The sequence below is a fragment of the Pinus tabuliformis genome, chromosome 5_2 (assembly GCF_031772625.1).
Source record: "Pinus tabuliformis cultivar Carrire ecotype Pingquan chromosome 5_2, CPIR1, whole genome shotgun sequence".
NCBI classification, from domain to species: Eukaryota; Viridiplantae; Streptophyta; class Pinopsida; order Pinales; family Pinaceae; genus Pinus; species Pinus tabuliformis.
In genome coordinates, this window is record NC_142306.1 from 908,646,357 (window position 1) to 908,667,765 (window position 21,409).

At 39.9% G+C, this 21,409-nt stretch overlaps 1 protein-coding gene across 7 annotated transcripts in view; it reads right to left on the minus strand.

The window, feature by feature from the left end:
* LOC149162252 (uncharacterized) overlaps window positions 1-21,409 on the minus strand; it is a 304,337-nt gene that overhangs the window by 205,608 nt on the left and 77,320 nt on the right. For 6 of the 7 annotated variants that reach the window (XM_089437182.1, XM_089437180.1, XM_089437179.1 and 3 more), the window contains exons 10-11: window positions 1,992-2,101; window positions 1,790-1,882 (exon numbers count right to left, since the gene is read on the minus strand). In XM_089437182.1, coding sequence (XP_089293308.1) covers window positions 1,790-1,882; window positions 1,992-2,101 — 203 coding nt within the window. The remainder of the gene's footprint in view (window positions 1-1,789; window positions 1,883-1,991; window positions 2,102-21,409) is intronic. The other variant, XM_089437181.1, reaches the window with a different exon arrangement.

A 21,409-nucleotide genomic window follows, 5' to 3' on the forward strand; every position in this document is an offset into this window, starting at 1 on the left:
CGGAGAATGGTGGCACATCGAGCTATCTGGTGGCTGCAAGGGGCTGCTGGCTGCCAGCGGAAGATTCATCTAGGAGAAAAATTCTCCTATAGGGGTCACCTACTGGTGGTGGTAACAAAGTCAACCTGCCCTAGTTCAATCTTCTATGAGACTATGCAGTTATAGGGCTTTTGGATAAGGCTATCTATATTGTGATTGCGAAGATGACTTCTAGAATCTATTTTGAGACCCAATTGTAACGGATTTCATATTCTTAGGAATGTAGTTTGAATATTGTCATTTTTGATACACTAATTGGTTAAGGTATTTCTCCAAAGGAAAAACAAAACTCACACAAACTCACACACGCACGAAGATATATATATATCATTCTATATGGATTTTAACTTAAGTTAGGCTCTAACACCAATGTATATAGCAATGGTTCATATACAAAATCGAACATAACGACAATTAAGTAAAAACCCATATAGGATATACATATAAACCATTAGACATCAAATAGTCCTTAAAAAACAATAAATTAGAGTTTGTATGGGGGACAAAAAACATGTCAAATGTGTTCAACAGGCATTGGACCTGCATGAGAGTTAAAATATAGGCATGGCTCATGGAATTTTTTCTCAGGCAAGGAAGAAATGATAAGCATTTAACATGTATTTTGTTTCTTATTATTTGAGGTACTCACACTAGTGTAATATGAATATCATAATGTCTCTGCCATTAGTAATGGCATGTAGCTACTTACACATAATCAACCTATACTTAGGCAAGGAATAGAACTAGTGATTGAACCCCAAACATTAATGTAACAATAGTGTTTAAGAAAAGTTATTGATGTACATTAACTCTGGAAAAGTTATCACAAAACATTAGTGTAACAAAAGCATCTAAGAAAATTTAATGGTGTCATATTAGCTCCAGCATAGCCATACAATTTATCTGAACTTACATGGCAGGGCAATGAGAACCTTAGGTATAAAATCTCTTAGAGCATTTTGGTCTGCCCCAAAAACATATTAGCAAAACACATGGCCTCATTATGCAGGCTTCTCGTCACTCCTCTAATAAATTAGCAAGGAATGTAATAACATCTAATATCAATTGGCTATCCGGTGAATTTCCATGCACAGAAAACACAGCTGTCATATCTCATAGAATCAAGGGATTAGACATGAAGAACAATGAGATTTCAGATTTAGACAGAATTAAAAAACTCAACAAATGTGTTCCAGCAAATATCATGACAGATAATGTCCAACTAAAATACATGGCCGACATATGTACTCATTAGTTGATTAAAAAATAAAAACAATAGAATCCCAAGCCCAAGAGTGGTTATCAAAAGAAACACCATTCAAGACAATCATGTAATCAACTAGTAAGTGAATTCATGACATAGGCAACCAAAAATTGGGAGAGTCAGGATTCAGGGTAGCTTTTATCACAGATATAGTTCAGCAAAGGTTGTGTCTAAAGAACCATATTGCTAATATCAATCTTAGATCTTGTTCTACTTGATCTGTTATTTATCTCAACAATCTCATTAGAAGAGACTAGATTTGCCCTTGACACACATATAAGAAAAAAGCTTTTCCCAGATTTCCTGTCTGAATTCCTAGTTTATCAATGTAATTACATTATTGCCACTAAAATATCCAGCTTTCTGCAAGGCATAGTTGAGAAAACACAAAAGAGAAGAACTGTTAACAAAAGCAATCATTTATTTTAACATTTACACATAGAAACCTAATCAAAAACAAAAAGAACAATGTAATTGATTACATACCTTCATGGAAAAGATCTTTAAGTACTCGATCAAGAACAGTAGGTGGAGGAACAACAGCTGATGCTGTTACACTCTGAATGCGTGGATTTTCAGCTGCAAGTAAATACAGCAGAACATGCATGCTTATTGAACTAATACACTTCAGAACCACAATGGAATAATCAGCATTCATGAATAAAACAAAAGATAAGCAAAGGTAAACCTGTAACAAAATCCTCCACAAATTGCCCCTCGAATGAAATGCAAAATGCTTCCACCAGAGCACACAATCTTGATGCAAATCCAACTGGACTATTTTGAGTGAAATTGTTCCTGCAAAGTACAATCAATTTGAATGCACTTCCAAACAATATCCATATACAGAATAGTGCACAGGTTCCAATCCTACAAAAAATACTAAAAACGTTCCCTTCACATAAACAATGTCATAGATCAAACATGTTAAGCTTGTTCTACCATATTAATACCTGGATTAGCGAGTTTCGTCAAAATTGGAGGGTGTTAAGTGACATCTCTAAAGGATTGAGGTAGAGGAAGAGTTTAGACGAGGGAGCATATGGTGCTACTAATGATCAAGATCCCAAATATAGCTATCCTACTGGATCCCGCAGACCTTGGGGCATGGATCAGTGGATCCCTGGATTGGACATAGATTTGGATCTGGACCCACCTATATGTGGTCAGGATCCACTTCAGAAGCGATCCCTCTCTAATGAGACATATTCCGAGGGATTTGCTGACACTTAAACACCATAGTTCTTGTGGATTATGATCAGTGGAAGGGTGAAGTCTCTTGGTGATACATTATGTGGTTTTGCCACTGCCTTGGTAAAATTCACAGCTTATTGTGGAGAATTCCATCTATGGTGAAATCACGGCAGTCAGTCTTGAACCTCTCATTGATCATCGCAGTGGTTAAATTTACTAAACCAATAATGCATAAATCATCAACACTCCTTCCCATAGGTTATTTTGCATTGGGGCTGACATGGGATAGATACCATATAAATGATTGGTGATCGTTCTGATTGGTTATTTTGCATTAGGTGTGACATGAGATGTCATACAGCGAAATCATTCAATAAATTTGCATTGGGGTTAACGCTAATATATTTGTGCATAGCCTTAAAATTTATTTAACCATTCTAATAACTGAGTTTAATCAATAGCCCCAAGGGGTAGCTCAACTGGTCAAGTCCCCGTTGTTAAGTACCTCGCCGATCGGGAGGTCACAGGGTCAATTCTCCTCAACGCCCTTGGGGTTAGGCCTATTGATTTGGGGTAGCATCAGATGTGCTCTAGCCACGAAAACTGGTGGAGAGGCTAAAGCACATGAGATCTCCAACCAGTTTGGGAGATATTAAAATAATTGATATTTTTAATGGAGTCCCTAAGTCTAAACTTAGGGAAAATAAAATATTAATGTGAATTAATATAAAACTGAGTTAGAATGGTCCAAATGTCATGGATCAAGCCAGATCTAATCTTAACCGTTGACTAGGGACTTAATCTCGGCTGTTGAATTGTCAACGAGAGAAGTATAAGAGGAGGCTTGAGAGTCACTTGGAGAACACACCGAGTTGATCAAGAATTCGATTTTCTAGGGCAGGGCTTGCTGTGGAAATCGAAGGAGTGATCAGAGTTGCAGCTGAGGGGCAGTGAATGCAGTAGCAGAGAGGCAGAGATAGTACCTAGATCATCAGCGCAGAAACCAAGAGAGGGTTCACACAAAGCTAGTTAGAGGCTACGCAGAAGCAGCCAGAGGCCATGCAGAGGCAGCTAGGAGCTACGCAGAGCGTCAGGAGGGTCAGCATGGGAGACACAGAGGCTCCAGAGGCTGACGCAGATCCCAGATAGGCTGACGCAGATCCCAGAGAGGCTGACGCTGGGCCAGAGAGGCTAACGCAGGCCCTAGAGGCTGACGTTGGGAGATTTCGTGGGGCAGATTGGAGCTGAGAGTTGGATGAGGTGACGCAATCCCTATCAGGGTAACAAGAGCAGCAGAAGTGTTGCAGTGTTGTTGTGGGATCATTCATCCGAAGATTTAGCCGAAATATCTATCTCCGACTGAGAGGTACTACTGCCGAGGGCATTCTCTGTTGGGTGAGTCATTTCTGGCACCCAGATTGTATTCTAAAACTACTTAATAATAAAACCCTCAAATACTTGCACCGATTTCCCCGCATTGGGTTTTTCCAGGGACATTAGTCCAAAAACAACGGTGTCACTTGTGTGCTTGTTTTTCCTTCAGTTGATGATCTGTATGTGTTGAGACTGTACTTGTATTTATTTTTAATATTTACATGGTAAACAATTTGTTAATTAACAGAACAAGTAGGAAGAAATAAATCAGAAAGTACAAGAAGAATTTCTAACAGATAGACTTAGAAATTCCAACAAGGCCTTGCTAGTCTAGCCGACAGGCTTTAAAAGATTCCCTTTGGGGTTGATCTACCCAAATTTTCCTATGGGAAAAAAAACTAAGTTTAATCTTTCAATACCATAATTCATATAACCATAATAACAGTTAATCAACCATTTTTATAACTTTAGTGCATAGCTTTATGTTCAACTTATGCTTACATTGAGAGGGGGGTGAAACAATGTGAGATTCTTTTTCTTTTTTTAAATGAGCACTCATCAATCATTCATCAACTTCAAAACATTAAATGCATGTAAAATAAAACCACATTACACAAAGTTTAACAATGAAACCCTTCCATGAGAAAACCACAAAAACTTATCTTTATAAATGTCTGTAGGCACCAACCTACTCTTACAACGCTGGTGGCACCAACCTACTAGAGACACTGACCCCCTTGCTAGAGCAACAACTTAGCAAGATATTGTGTAGGCAACAACATACAGGAGACACCAATCTCCTTGGCTAAACACAAGCTTAGCAAGACCTGTATAGGCACCAACCTAAGCTCTTCATACACAAAGTACTTCTATCTTCACGTACATGCTTCATATTTCATGCATTTCACAGCACCATCATACCCTTAACTTTCATGCTCTAACACCTCTCCTTCCTTCATAACACAAACATAGCTTTAAAGTTTAAACCCTAGTCATATTTAGCCTTCATGCCCTGGTGAACCTCATAGTATCATTCTCAAAAATATAATCTGAAATTACTACAATTCACAACATCACAACCCCAAAACAGTGCGCTTCATAGCATTGTAGACCTTAGTCTTGTTACCCGCCACCAGTGGGTGACACCCATGTGAAAATTTCACTATTGAAATCCTATTGCAGCAAATGGTGTTATTTCTTCTAACTGATAAATTAATTATTCAATTTATTGCTATGGCAACATCGAAATAAACACACTGCAAACTTCACAAATAAAACTGCGGAAAACAATAGCGTTGGAAATTGAGAAAATACTAGCACACGCACATAAAAATGACACCGTTATTTTTTGAGAAATGTCCCCGGAAAACCCAGCTTGGGAAAATCGGTGCATCAGTGAGGGTTTTTATTATTATGTAGCAATAAGAAATTATGAGTACAATCTGGATGTCGAAATCTGGCTATCCTATAGTGAAAAATTCTGGCAAAAAATACAAGAGGGAATTTACCCTCACTGCGGGCAATTTCGACACTGGATAGCCTCTGAAACAAAAGTCGTCCAACTAGGCCTGTGCAGGCACCGCGTCACTCTGAAGTTGTTTGTTGCTACGGTTGCCCGAACTAACTGCTAATCAAGTCGTCTTGCTTGTTGTTGGCTCGAAAAATTCTTCTCCGACACTCTAGGACTCCTTCCCGGCCCCTGGAACTGAAGACGTCTTCCCCTCTCAGCAAATCAAATTGCTTATGAGGCTTTTACGTTGCCTCTACGCAGCCTCCTGGAGAAATCTCAGCCTCTCTGCAAATGCAATCGTTGGATTTGGAACACTTCCTCCAGCCTCACTGTCCATGTCCCTCACTCATTGTTTCAATCTCTGGTTCTCCAACAGCGGACTGCTGCTACTCTTGAAATCGATCTGCCCATCGACTTCCTCTTATAATCCATTGTTGAGACTTCAACGACCAAGATTAAAACTTAACCAATGGCTAAGATCATCTTGAAGTCGATCTGTGTGAGTTTTTAGATGATTCTCACCTTGACTTAATTAATTCTGATTAATTAAACATATTCTGTAAGTTTAGACTTGGGAAATATTTAAAAACTAGTTAATAATCTAATTAAGTCATCTCTAGGTGGAATTTCCATAAACCATTTATGGGTCTTGGATATCTCATGTATTACCTCTCCACCAAATTTCGTGGCTAGAACGCTCCAATGCTACAAAAACTAACAACCCATACGAGAAATTTTCTCCTAGATTTGTCTTCGGTCAATAGCCAGCAGACCCTTGCAGCCACCATATTGCTCGATGTGCCATTTCGCCCACTTGACCCAACCATTATGTGCCCTTGCCCATCTGTTATGATCATATGTTTGAAGGTGGGCCTTCCAACCCCAAAGGTATGGCTTTTCATTATGTAATTGGGTATTTTTTCTTACTTATCATGGGCACGTCTAGACAACAATTAGTGGGGGGGATTTGGTGCAAAGAATGGACTTGGTATGTACTCTTGTCCCCTTGTCCAACTTGATGGTTAGTCTTGTATCCTAGTCCCATGGGATCTCCTTTATTGGCTACTAGCTTTAGGAGTGGCACTACATGGGAAACCCCGACTTTGGTTGTGTGGTCCCACTTCCCGACATCATATACATCACTCCCCTCTTCTCATTATAGCCCCCTTTCACACTTTTCCCATCTAGGTCCACATTTTTCCATTGGTTCCACAAGGAGTTAGCATCCCCCTCCCCTTGCCCACACTTCGGTTCAGGCCTAGAACGATGCCTCGGAGGTTGATGCAACTAAAAAGAAATTTAAACGCATAATTTGGCCACTTACAACAGGAGATGTACCATAAAATGCAAACGATGGTCGTGACATACAAATTTAGCACATGGGCAAAAGCCAAACATAAGCCCTACCCCTTATCATTATACCCATCACCCTGGTTCCTAGGGCCCCTATTGATCCAGGTGGATGTTGGTCGCCACCTGCCTATTCCACTTGGACCCTCACCATTGTTCTTTCAGTTTTTTTTTCAGTTTCCTTAATTGTAGCGCAGTTTATTATTTTTGGCAGTTTTTCAGGTCTTGAACTTCCGAAGCCATTTTGACGCCCTAAACGACGTTATTTTGGCAAAATACCTTTAGCGATTGCTATGGAAATCGCATCAACAGTTGTGGTCCTCGAAGAGATCTTTCCAACGAGGTATCATACGCGTCAAACGGAGATAATATGACCAAGTTACAACCCCGGGAAGTTGGCTGTCCAACTAACCCCAACTCTTGGTGTTACATCTCCTCGGGTTAGGGTTTTGGTTGTTTAGGGTTTTATCTTATTGTTCAATAATAAAAAGGCCCTTGAGCCTCATTGTAACTCAATTCAGAGGCATGTAGCCACCACATCTCTTCTCAGAGATAAGCTACCATCACCCGAGCTAGTCTTATTTCCATTATGTTTGTAAGCATCATTTGGTATTTGATATTAATGAAATGAAGTGTTATTTCTGTTGCATCTTTGTATTTATGGTTATATGTGTAATTTGTTGTGTTCCTGTTTAAATCCGGATCACCTATATGAGCCCCCTACATCATTAAGGAACCCATGATTGTCCCAACCCCTGGTGGGCGATGAACTGCCCAACCTTAAAGGGGTGATTATTGTTATATCTTACACATCATGCTTTCATTCCCTAGAGCCCCGAGCATTTATAAGAAAGAAAAATCAATGAAAGGAAGAAGGCATATGAAGAAGGGTGGAAAAACAAAGGTCGGGATAGCTCATGTACTACGATTGCTCCCTTTGAATTCTATATACCCATGTGTGGACTTCCCTTATTGTAGTTTCCCTTTTACCATGGCATGTGGCTTGGAGCCTTCCCTTGCTACCCTACTCATTTCCATCATTATATCACATGACACTTGCCATTCGACGGATGTACCATGGACCTATCACTCCCTTAGAGGTTGAAACCACCTAATAGGGTCCTTTATTAACCTCCTTCTTGAGCCTGGGGATACCTATACATTCTAAAGCCCATTTGGAAGGGCATGCCACTATGAAGTGTCCACTTGGGCCCCTGATTTGTAAGCTCATTTACTCAATTTCACTAATGAAATTGTTGTACTCGAAGGTGAGGAGACGCATTGGATCTTATACAAGATTGCAAGTGGGTCTTCATCTTGGGGTTTGGCCTCCCTATACAGGATCTAAGCCCTCTAGAGGGTCATGATGGCACTTATAGGGTGAGCGTTGAGAGCCATGGGCCTCCTCCATAGTAGAGCATTGATTGCCACACCATGGGATCCTTCAGCACCACATTTGACTTGCTCGTGTCATACTCATGTAAAGATGAGGATGCACTTGGACCACATTGCCCAGCCGACCACTTGCTTGTACTAGACACTTGGCATATGATCCAGTGGCCCAGATGGCGTTTTGTCTCACCTAGGGAGACATGGGAGGGCTTGTATCGTCATTTTTTCCCTTATGGATGGAATATTGACATGTTGATCCAATTGGAGACCCATGAGACCATTCATTGTGCCCCACAGTCACTTGGGAGCACCATAGATGTTTTGCTTGGAACCAAGGGGGAACCCCCTTGGTCATCATCATGAGAGCCCTCCTCTTCAATTTGGAACATGGAGGACTTATCTAGGCCTTCTTATGGCCATATTGCACCAATTTTCTATCATTTCGGCCTCATTAGGAAGGCTTGATCTATTTGGTGGGCTTGTCACTAGTTAGATTGTTATTTTGCATAGAGTCATTTTAGGGGCTCATTAGGCTAATTTGAAAATTTTGAATTGTTAGAGGCTCATATAAATACAAGTGAGGCCTCATTTGTAACTCATCATCGCTTGGATTTCTATTTCTCTTGTGAAAAAGAACTCAGGCCTACAATTGAAGGACGAATTGGATGTTTTGGATGCATTTAGATGTTTGGAAACTTCGCTATCAAATTTTGGAGCTTCTCTTTGATGTTTTGATGGATGGATATATTCGCTTTCTCTTGTAAGTGTTATTTCCATGTTATTTTCTTTACAATCCTACATGATTAATGTATGGAATGTTTGTCAAGTCTTATTGTGCCCTAATTGAAATGTGAATTCTTGAAAACACTGGGATTTGAAGTATTGCATGCATTACATGTCAAAGATTAAGTGAATGAATGTTCCTAGAGGTCTAATTGCACATTGCATTGCCTTAAAACTCCATCAAACATTAAATGAAGTATAAATACCTCTAGTAGTTATGTTGTTGCATCATTAGGGCTAGCATAGATGCTTAGGTCTCCTTAATATTTGCTACCTAGAGCACGGTTTTAACTAGAAAAGTATGGAGTTCACTTACATGTCTTGATCTATTTCTTGTACACTAATTGTAGATTATCATTTTGACTCTTTCATGTCATCTTTGTCTTCTTTTCAAGATTATTTTGGCTTTCCGTTTGAAAGCATTTCACTTCATTTTAAACAAATACAATTTCATTTCTTAAAGAGCAACACTTTGAAGGCACTGGTTGTTTATGTATTTCAGGGTTATCTTGTGTATTGATGGTTATTGCTCATATTAGTTTTTTGCTTATAAATCTTAAAGAAATAATTTGTTTAACTCTAACAATTCTCTTAGAAACTCACATCTATTTTTAACTTAACTTTTCATTAGGGACCCCCCCCCCCTTAGCTAACCTAAGAGATAGCTTAAACAGAGAGAGAAGGGATTCAGTGTGACAGCCCCTTCTCTGAGTTCCCTGCCACCAACCACACCTTGTGGGGTTGAAGGCTTTTCTCACTGACTTGTAGGTAGGTGTAGGTGGCAGGGTCAACATCTATTGACTCCGTAGCCGGGGACAAGCTTTCTTGTCCCTGAGAAATCGACTAAACTTTTGGTTTTAGCATTTTTGAACTTTAGATTTAGATTCTTGCTCAAGTGGCGACTCCACTCAATCCAAATTTTGCAAGAGTCTCTACTAGGAGAAATTCAAGTGGTCTAGTTAGCCCCTCTCCTGATCCTAAAAGGGTTTTTAGAGAGAGGTTGAATAGACTATCTCATAGTAGAGCTCTTGCTAGTCTTGGGCAAGAGGCTATTTCTAATATTCATTTGCTTTTTCAAGAACAAGTAGAGCCTAGCATCATGAATGATCTTTTTGCTTCTTGTGACTTCACTAACATAAATGGCTATCCTCACAACATCCATGACAAGGCTGTTGAAATGTTGCCTTCCTTTCAAGGTCACAATGCCATTAGTCAAGGCTATTGAAAAGTTGTCTTCCTTTCAAGGTCACAATGCCATTAGTGCTACTTCACATGTGAAAAACTTTAATGTTTGTATCTTTAGATGGTGTAACACTGCTAACTATGAGGATGTGAAGATGAGACTTTTTGTTTTATCTTTAGAAGAGGATGCTCTTGATTGGCTCACTGAGCAACCTACTAACTCATATAACTCTTTACAAGCCATTCTAACTACATTTTTAGATAAGTTTGGAGAGAAGAAAGAAAATAGGCATTTGACCAATGCCATTTAGCAACATGAAGAAAAATGAGAATGAAACCATGGAGGATTTTAACAAGAAATTCAATGAATTAGTAAAAAGCATGTCTGCTACTGTTAAACCTCTTGATGAATTTCGTTTATGCTCATATCTAGATGCTTTTGGGGTTGACACTGCCTATGAGTTGAGGAGGAAGGAGCCTACGAATCTAAGTGTAGCTCAAAATGAAGCCTTGAAGATAGAAAGGGCTAGAAAGCAATCAGGAAAATCTGAAATTCCTAGTTTCAATAGAGGGCCATCAAAATCAAATGATTCCAAAGGCAAGGCCAACGAAGAGACTACACATTATCCTATTAAAGAATTAACTCAACTCATCGAGAGCGTGGACAAAAATCACATTAAAGAAATGCAAGCCATGCAAAATAGGTTGGTGGCCATGGAGAGATCACAAGTGAAAAGATTACAGCCTAGGCCAAATGATAGATGGCAAAAGAATAAAGGCCCTCAACAGGAGCATAGGCATCCAAATCCATTGGAATCCACCAACATGGTAGATCAGATTCCCCCTTTTTGTAGGCCATGTAATCAGTTCCATGAAGAAGCCACATGCCCATATGTGAAGAGAATCATGGAAAGTGGCCTGTTAGGAGATGAACATGTAGGGACAACTGGTCAAATCAATATGTTCTCCATCGAGGATCAAGGATACACCATTGAGAGAAATCAAGAGATTGACCATAGGCCTAATAATCCTGGGGTTTACAATATGATTACAAATTTTGACGAAGTCACTAAGATTTTTGGGGGAAAACCTACATCTAGACAGATTCTTGCTATGGCAAAACGAGAAGGGATGACTTATCAAAGAAGGGATATCCAAGACTGGAATAATCACAGAAATTTTTCTCCTCCTATTTCAGAATTGAATTTTGACTTAAGCAATTAGTTTAATAATGCAAAGGTTTCTATTCCAGTGACATAACTTTTAAAGATACCATCTCAAAGGGCCAAGTTACTAAGTGCCATTGAAGTTACTCAAAAGGAAGAAAAGCCTAGTGACGAACCAGAAGATGAGGAAATTGTATTGAAAAGTTAAAACAGTGTGAAACACGCATATGGATTTCCAATGAATTAATTAATTGATGAGCAAGCTGAAGCTCAATAATAATACAGAGATATTTACAATAATAGAAACATCAAGTTTCTATGTAGGACATGGAAACAATCAGTTTCATCTAAGAAACTGCTAAAAGAATAAAAATAGCAACAGCTAAAAGAATAAGCATTAAATACTAAATAGGAATATTCTAATACCCTCCCTTAATGCTCAATCTATTTACAAGACCAATAGACCCTCTGAATTTTACAAACTTATCAGGCCAAGAGGCTTGGTGAAGATGTCTGCAGGTTGCTCTGTTGTGGGAACATATTGCAGCTGAATGGATCCGTCTTCAACAAGCTGGCGAATGTAATGGCAATGAGTTTCCACATGCTTTGTTCGTTCATGAAAGACTGGATTCTTGGCAAGTTTGAGCACTCCCTGATTATCACAAAACAAGGAAGTAGGACCTGTCTGGGAAACATGCATATCCGCAAGCATACGTCAAAGCCAAACTGCCTCACAGGATGCCTTAACTGCTCCCCGATACTCTGCTTCTGTTGAGGAGAGAGCCACTGCCTGCTGCTTCTTACTAGTCCAGGTAACAGCACCGGATCCTAGGCTAAACACATACCCAGTTGTAGATTTACGGTCATCAACCGAACCGGCCCAGTCAGAATCTGTGTAACCACTGAGTATAGGATCGGAACTTCGAGTGTATAGGAGTCCATAATCAGAAGTGCCACGCACATATCGTAGCACACGCTTTGCTGCTATCCAATGATCAGCTTTAGGAGCTGTCATGAAGCGGGAAATGTAGCTCACTGCAAAACTGATGTCAGGTCTGGTGGCAGTAAGGTAGATGAGACTGCCCACTAATTGCCTGAATAAAGTTTCATCCACAAGGGGAGAGGATGACTGAGCTGAAAGTTTGAGCCCTGGTTCCATAGGAGTCGTGGCCGGTTTGCAATCCTGCATTCTGAACCTGTCCACAAGATTTTTGGCATACTTGGACTGAGAGAGAAAGATGTGGTTTTCAGTCTGCCAAACTTCAACCCCCAGACAGTAATGAAGAAGTCCCAAGTCTGTCATATCAAAGGTTCTGCATAGGTCTTGTTTGATCCCATGGATCAAATGTGCAGAGCTGCCAGTGATGATAAGGTCATCCACATAGACAACCACAAATAAGATATCATCACCAGTATGCTTGATATACAGGTTTGCATCAGATGGGCTCCGCTGAAAGCCATGATCTGTCAGGTACTGATCAATTTTCATGTACCAAGCCCGAGGAGCTTGTTTCAATCCATAGAGTGCTTTAGCTAATCTACACACTTTCTGTTCTTGACCAGCAACCTTGAATCCTGGAGGCTGCGTCATGTAGACTTCTTCTTGTAGGTCACCATTTAGGAAAGCACTCTTTACATCCATCTGATGAACTTTCCAATTGAACTGAGCTGCTAGGGCAAGGACAAGCCGTATGGTACTCATCTTGGCTGTAGGAGCAAAAGTCTCTTCATAGTCGATGCCTTCCTTCTGTGAGAACCCTCGAGCCACAAGACGAGCTTTATACTTGTCTATGGTTCCGTCAGCTTTGTATTTCACTTTATACACCCATTTGCAGCTGATGGGCTTTTTCCCTGCAGGAAGATCAGAAAGGGTCCATGTGTGATTCTTCTGAAGACTCTGGAATTCAGCTTCCATAGCCTGTTCCCACTCAGATGTACCCTTAGCCTCTGAATAGGTTTGAGGCTCAAAAATACTGTGTAGGTTAGCCATAAGAGCAAAATTGACTGTAGACTGTTGTTTGCTCTTATGTCTAGAAGTTCTACCTTCAAGGAGCTCATCATCCCTGAGATCACCAATGGTTTTAGCCCACCATTTAGGCCGAAGAGTAGAGGAACCAATATCAGGAGGAGGTGGAGAAGGCTCAAGAACAATAGGAGCAGCAAGAGGAGGGTTATTTTCTGGAGGAAGCTCAGATAGAGTATTATCAAACACTGATGTTGCATCATCCCTCCCATCAGGTGGACCGACCGGAAGAAGAACACTGTGAGGCTGATCCTCAGAACACTGCTCAGAAGGAGAAGACTGAAAGAATCCTCTGTCTTCATCAAATACTACATCCCGACTGAAGCTAAGACGACCAGTGGCTATATCTATCAGCCTATAGGCCTTGTGATGATCATTGTACCCTGTCATCATGAGTTTCTGGCTTTTGGAATCCAACTTAGAGCGCTTAGCATCTGGAATCCAAACATATGCAACTGAGCCAAATACTTTGAGGTGACTGATCTTAGGCTTACGGCCAGACCAAACCTCTTCGGGAGTCTTCCCCTTAACAGCCTGAGTGGGTGATCGGTTAAGAAGATAAACAGCAGTAAATACTGCTTCAGCCCAGAATTTGTTCGGAACACTCCTGTGTTGTAACATGGAACGAGCCATTTCAACAACCGTGCGGTTACGGCGTTCGACAACACTATTTTGCTGAGGAGTGTAGGGTGTAGTTAACTGGCGTTTGATGCCATGAGTATCACAGAAGTTGGAAAAAGCAGAAGAACAAAATTCCCCCCCGTTATCTGTCCTAAGAGTCATGATATTACAGCCAGACTCTTTTTCAACTAAGGTTTTAAACTTCTGAAAGGTACTAAATGCATCAGATTTATATTTTAGAAAATACACCCACATCTTTCTACTGAAATCATCTACAATAAGCAAAAAATATTTGCAAGCAGTGATAGAAGATGTATTCATAGGACCACAAATATCAGCATGAATTAACTGGAGTACCTTAGAAGCGCGCCAAGATTCTCCATCCTTGAATGAAGACCGATGTTGCTTGCCAGCTTGACAGGCACCGCATACGCCCAACTGCTGAGTCTGAATATCAGGTAACCCTGACACAAGTCCCTCCCGAGAGAGCTGAGAGAGATACTGCATGTTTAGATGCCCATATCGCTGATGCCACAGAGTGCTGATGGGAGAAACACGCGCTGCTAGAGCCACTTCTGGAGAATCACCAGTGTCAAGAAGCCTGTATAGACCATGATCTTCTAGGCCAACAGCAACTGTAAGACTAGTCTCCCTGTCGATAATGGAGCACTTGTGCGCACTGAACACTACATCAAGCTAAGGAGAGTTCCTCATAATCTGGCTGACAGACAATAGATTAATTTCCATACCAGGAACATAGTACACATTCAAGAAGATGAGTGTGCGCCCACCAGACTGGATCTGAACGGTACCTCTGCCAACCACTGTGTACTTTTCACCTCCACCAAATACCACGGAATCACTGAAAGGTGAGAAGTCAATAAACCAGTCACGCCTGTGAGAGAAATGGCGTGATGCACCAGAGTCAATGTACCAAGCAGAAGACGGGACATGATCTGACGACCTTTTAGCCATAAAGGCGTAAAAGGCAGATTCTGTCTGCTCGGAATGTTCTGCCACATTTGCTGTCTGATGGGGCCCTCCCTGTTTCTTCTGTTCAGAAGCAATCCTCTGTCGGCAATCTTTCTTCATGTGACCGAACTTGTGACAGTAATTACACTGCACACTTTTCTTCCTAGCAGGATCAAAAGGCTGAGAAGAGCCTTTCTGCTGAAAGGACTGAGAGGACTGATATTTGGCAGCAAACGCATTTTCCGAGGACACTGATGAAGCACCACTACCAAACTGTTGTTTCCACCGATCCTGCTGCAGGAGTTTGGTGCATAACTCTGGAAACTTCAGATCAACATTTGTGGTGGTAATGTTGAGTGTTTCTATGAAGTGTTCATAAGATTTCGGTAGACTTTTCAGAGTAATGACTACCATATCTTCTTCCTCCATGGTCCGACCAATGGCTTTGCGCTGATCTCGAATGTCTTTAATCCTGTTAAGATGTTCCTATAATGGCATATGTTCGTCCATCATGATGGAGAACAGCTGATTCTTGAGAAAGAAGGCTCTGCTCTTGTCGGATGTCTCGTGCAATTCCTTAAGATGTTGCCAAATTTCAGCAGTTGTTTTGCCGGAAGGAATCTGCGGTAACTGATCATCAGTTACAGAAAGTTTGAGAAGCATAACAGCCTCTCGATTTCGATCATCAAACTTATCTTGATCGGTACCAGCTGTACCAGGACGGAGCTCTTTGGCCAAAACAAGCTGGTCAAGACGCCTATATTCAAAAATGGTCAACATTCTTTGTTTCCAGATGTTATAATTTGTGCCATTAAAGCGCTGACTGCCTTCCAACATCAGATTGGTTAACGAAGCCATCTGCACGTTTCCCAAGACACAGAAAATACAAAAAATCCTGCACGGATTTCAATGCGGATGCCGGCTGATCCGGACAAAATTTGACAGATGCTGATGTAAATATGAAGTGATGCCCAAAGGAAACTGATTTACCGTAAGAAGCACAATTTTCTTAAACAAACACTAGATAGGAACAACTTTTAAATACATCAACAAATTGGGCCCACAAGCAGGAAACTCAAGACAGATATGAAGAAACAGTGGCACGAAATTTCTGGAAAGGTAAAACTCTGTTTGACAAAAAAAATCAACTCATCTCCCTTTCCTGCTTGTAGAAGTCACTGACAGATTACGTAGAAAATCAAGCACCCAAACTAATACATGCTTTGAGTTCTGTGCATAAAATACCCTTGATTTTCTCTCTGCTGTACGAATTAAAGTACTCCTTGAAAAAATTGATGGCTGTAAAAAACAAAGAACTGTTGCGTACTTACGTGCCTCGGCTCAGAAATTTTTGTTGCTACGCGGAGAAAGAAAACGCTGAGGAGCTCGTATAGGAAGCCGTCAATAAGCTGAGTAGCCGTTGCAGTCGAAGGCCAAGACAATTCTACGACGGTGTTATCGCTGTTATCGCTGACAAATTCTCAGGCCACAAATGGAAGCAGGCAAATGCCGCCCGCGCCTTGTCTCTCAGGATGAGTCAAAAACACAATACTTTTGAAGAGACGTCGAGGGCCAAGGAAATTAAAAAACGCTTACAAAGGGAGGAGCGGAAATGTGATTATGTCAAATAACACTCAGCTCCTGACGCTCGTGGGCAACCGTGTCTCCGTTGTGGACCTCGTGAAGTCGGAGATTGTGATGCTTCCCTGCGAGAAATGAGTTTCAAATGTCCTGAACAACGAGCCCAGTGCTACGCCTGCGTTGATTTATAAGAATCGATCATGCGATGTATTCTCTGGTGCGAGCGCGGGGCGGAGAAGGCGTGAAAAAAAATTAGTCGTTCTGTGGTAGATGTAGCAGCAGCCGGGAGCTTTGAAATGCGTTCGAGCGGCTATCTCCTTGGTTGATATAGCAGGGACTGCGAATTGAGTCCAAATATGACTAAGGAACGAGCAGGGTAATGGTGAAACCCCAAGCAGAGCCCGTCGTCGACTCAAGTTCGAACAGCGTCAACCAGCTTGAAAACAAAAAACTCAGATGCAGACCCTGAGAGCAGTTTCGAAATGAAATACTGAATTTTTCAAACTATGAAAAATTATTTCGAAAAAAATCCCTGTGCTCTGATACCATAAAACAGTGCGAAACACGCATATGGATTTCCAATGAATTAATTAATTGATGAGCAAGCTGAAGCTCAATAATAATACAGAGATATTTACAATAATAGAAACATCAAGTTTCTATGTAGGACATGGAAACAATCAGTTTCATCTAAGAAACTGCTAAAAGAATAAAAATAGCAACAGCTAAAAGAATGAGCATTAAATACTAAATAGGAATATTCTAATAAAAGTATGAACTATTATGTGGGGAATGAAGATCATCTACTATTTTATGTTTCTTTGATAGTGAATGATCACCTTTTACACAATTGCATGCTTGATTCAGAGGCTTCATCAAATGTCATGACCAAGAAAGTCATGGAGCAACTGAATTTAAAGGTATCTAGGCCTTATCACAACATATGCTCAATGGATTCTAAAAGAATTGAAGTGTGTTGGATAATTAATGATTTACAGGTTTTCCTAGTTGCATACACAGATAGAATAATGACTATGGATATTGTTGTAATAGATGTTCCTGATTCATGGGGAATGCTCCTATCAAGAAAATGGGCATCAAATCTAGGTGGCAGCCTTCAAATGGACTTATCATATGTCACCATCCCCATGCCTAATAATACCTTTGTCAGACTTGATCAAGGTTAGAAAAAAGATATCATGTTGAAGATCCAAGGAAACCCAACAATGAGATTATCTATAAATCATGCCAGACAGGAAGTGATGCAGTGTTGACAAATTTTCTTCCCCCCTTAACAGAACAGATTTAAAACGAAGAGGTTAGGCATATCTCAAAAAGTTTGGGTACTTCAAATCTTCCATCAAAGCATTTTCAAGACAAAGTAGTAGGATTGGAAATAAATGCATCATCATCACCATCACAACTAACCAAGAAGAAAAAGAAAAAAGATATAAAAAATGAACCACCAGTTTTGAGCAGGATCAAGCCTCAATGCCTCAATAGTTGGAAAAGGAAAAGGAAGAGGTTTGGTATATCTGATGGCCACAAACATGTTAATATTGGGGCAAGTGATAGTCCTAAGATAGTCAGAATTGGGCAAGGCACATCAAAGAAAGAGCCTATGGACTTGCCTGTGAGTAGGCAGGTTCTCAAGATGGATTTCATTGAGGACATCTGATGCTATGGGGCATCTTTTTGTATCATATTTCTAACCTTATCCCTTGTCATTTTTGTTTAATTAGTTTTATTTCATGAATAAATTATCATTTAGGCTCTTAGAATAAATTTCAATTTCTTCATCTCTGTACTTGATTTCATTTAATGATATTTTGAATGGATACTGCTAATATATGTCTTTTGTCGGTGGATACAGATTCCAGGTTCTTGCACACTATCACTTCATATCTAGCATGCATCCCCATATGGAGCCAAATGTTGGCCGCTGGAGTGGCACCTAATGATTATATGAAGACTCCACGCCCAAGGATGATCCAGAGGACAGTTGTACTATCATATATCATCAGTGAACAGAGTTTTTTAACTCTACTTCTATCTTCTCATCATCTTTCTTGTACCCAGATTCCACACCCTGCGGGGAATTGTAATAAGTGATACTAGTAATGATGAGTTTTTGAGTCTGTAATAGGCCTAGGATGTTGGGACTCGATTAGAAAACGAGTACACCTTGGAATGTTTTTTTATCCGGTTAATTATCCCTTCTTTTTCAGAGGCGGATAATTTTCTGGGTTTTTTCACTCATTTTTTACCTCAAAGTCGGGGTGATGGTTAGAAGGTTGAACCCCTAACACATCTTAGTGTCTAGAGTCGATGTATATTACCATACTAGATCACACAAAAAAATTTGTGGAATTTGGCTAGGTCTAAGTAGGATTTTTTAATAATTAAAAATTTCCCGCAAAACGAGACTTTTTAATTATTTTCTATGTAATGGTGTAAATAAGTGGCCTTAGGAAATGACTGGGGCGTGTGACTACTCGAAATTCATCCTCAGAAACCCAGCATTATCCTAAGACCCATTTTGGGGGTCAAAAAACGACTTATAGTCCCTCAAAAGCCGATTTTCCTAATGACAGTGGCAAAATGAAAAAAAAAATCAAAAAATTGAATAATTGGAAAAATTTAGAATTTTTTCCATAGTCAAAATAAATCAAATTTTGACATGGAAAATGAAAGGAATATCAAAGGTGACGTAGCAGCAATGTGGGGCCCACCACATGGAGGAAATTCAAAGTCAAAGTTCCAAGTGGCAAGTCAAATGGTCCAATGTTGAACTAAAGAGGCAATGTTGAAATATTACGTATGGCTAATAATTTACATGTGATTTAATTCAAATTAATGGATTTGATTTAAGCCAAAGTCTTATGTTAAAAGTGTGAGTGGGGAGTGGACCCCACCTCACCCTCCAACTCTACGTATGGTTTATCAAAGGCAAATATGCACATGCCATAAAATTCAAAGTCAAAGCACTGTCTCATGTACGCTGCCAGCAAAGAAACTCCACTCAGCCAGCAACTAAAGTTAATAACGCAGCACATGTTTTGATATCAGTTTTAGTGGGGACAACTCTGCCACATGGGACAGTTCTTGTCCCCCTCCATTCCATGCACACCAAAGACATACGCTGCCAGCAAATTAAATCATACGCAGCAGTTAGAGGCAGCCATATGTTGATGATAACACACAGATCTGATTGGCATTGATTTGGTACACGTGGGGCACATGATCGTTGTATTTGATTTATGGCTAATTTAGTGGGATATTGCTCCCATTCATTTCCACAGATTTCACACTTGGCAATAATAAGATGCACACACAGGCCAGCAAAGGGATACGCTGCCCATTTTTTATGCCACCTACAGCAGATTTGAAGATATTCGATGGACAGTCAAGGAGTCAAGGTTGCCACCTACAGCCAGTCATCTTGCCACTTGTGATTTGATTTTCTACATTGGGATTGTCAATCCATCTCCACTTGTCATTGGAATTTTCCTTGGGATCATCTCCCATTTTCTTATTTATATGAGTCTTGAGCTCTCATTTGTATTTTTAAAACGAGTTGTTGGGCTTGCGGAGACTCTACTGAATTTTGTATTCATCTTTCATATATAAAATGGACTTTGGGGTACTATTGTGTTGGTGTTCTTCTTCCATTTCTTGAGGTGATGTTATTTCAATTCTTGTGCTTTACATTCTACATGTATGTTGGATTATGCTAGTTATCATTTTGCTACTTGTTTGGATTAACATATGCAAGCTATCTTGTATGGTTTTTGGGTTAGATAAATACTCTAAAAAGAGGAGCACTAGAAGATTTTTGGTGAAATCTCTAGCCTTCTCCTCCATTGTATAATCTAATCCCTTTATGATTGCTGACATCTTTGTTCCAAGTGTGTAGAGATCTTTAGATTTGGTGTAACTCTCCAATGACGAAATAACTCCCAAGATCAAGAATAGGAGGACCCAATCGGTTTGCCTCAAGGATCTCATCAAACGATTTTGAAAGAGGGAGTTTCCTTTCCTCTAGCCTACTAGGATCACATAAATTTAAATTAAATATTTTTCTTGATCAATATCTTGTGCTTTCAAGGATTTTATTTGCTGCCTAAAATATGGTTTTAACTAGACAAATATGGAGTTCACTTGCATGTCTTAATCTAATTCTTGTACACTAATTGTAGATTATCATTTTGACTCTTTCATGTCATCTTTGTCTTCTTTTCAAGATTATTTTGGCTTTCAGTTTGAAAGCATTTCACTTCATTTTAAACAAATACAATTTCATTTCTTAAAGAGCAATATTTTGAAGGCACTGGTTGTTTATGTATTTCAGACTTATCTTGTGTATTGATGGTTATTGCTCATATCAGTTTTTTGCTTATAAATCCTAAAGAATAATCTGTTTAACTCTAACAATTCTCCTAGAAACTCACATCTCTTTTTAACTTAACTTTTCATTAGGGACATCCCCCCTTAGGTAACCTAGGAGATAGCTTAAACGAAGAGAGAAGGGATTCAGAGTGACAGCCCCTTCTCTAAGTTCCCTGCTACCAACCACACCTTGTGGGGTTGAAGGCTTTTCTCATTGACTTGTCGGTAGGTGTAGGCGGCAGGGTCAACAGTCCCCTTTTACAAGTTACATCTCCCTTACCTATTCCTAACCAAAAAAACTTAGAGAGATACTTTATGTCCTACTCTAAAGACATGTGTAAAGAGAATGAGCTTGTACCTATTGATTTGGGGTAGCATCAGATGTGCTCTAAGCCTCAAATTTTGCAAGGATGCTTGAGCACATGTATTCCAAAGAACCCAAAAAACGTTTTGGGAAATTCCACCCATAAGTGATTTTATTAAAATAATTAATATTTTTAATGGGGTTCCTATGTCTAAACTTAGGGAAATTAAAATAACAATGGGTATTAATCTAATCATAGTTGAAA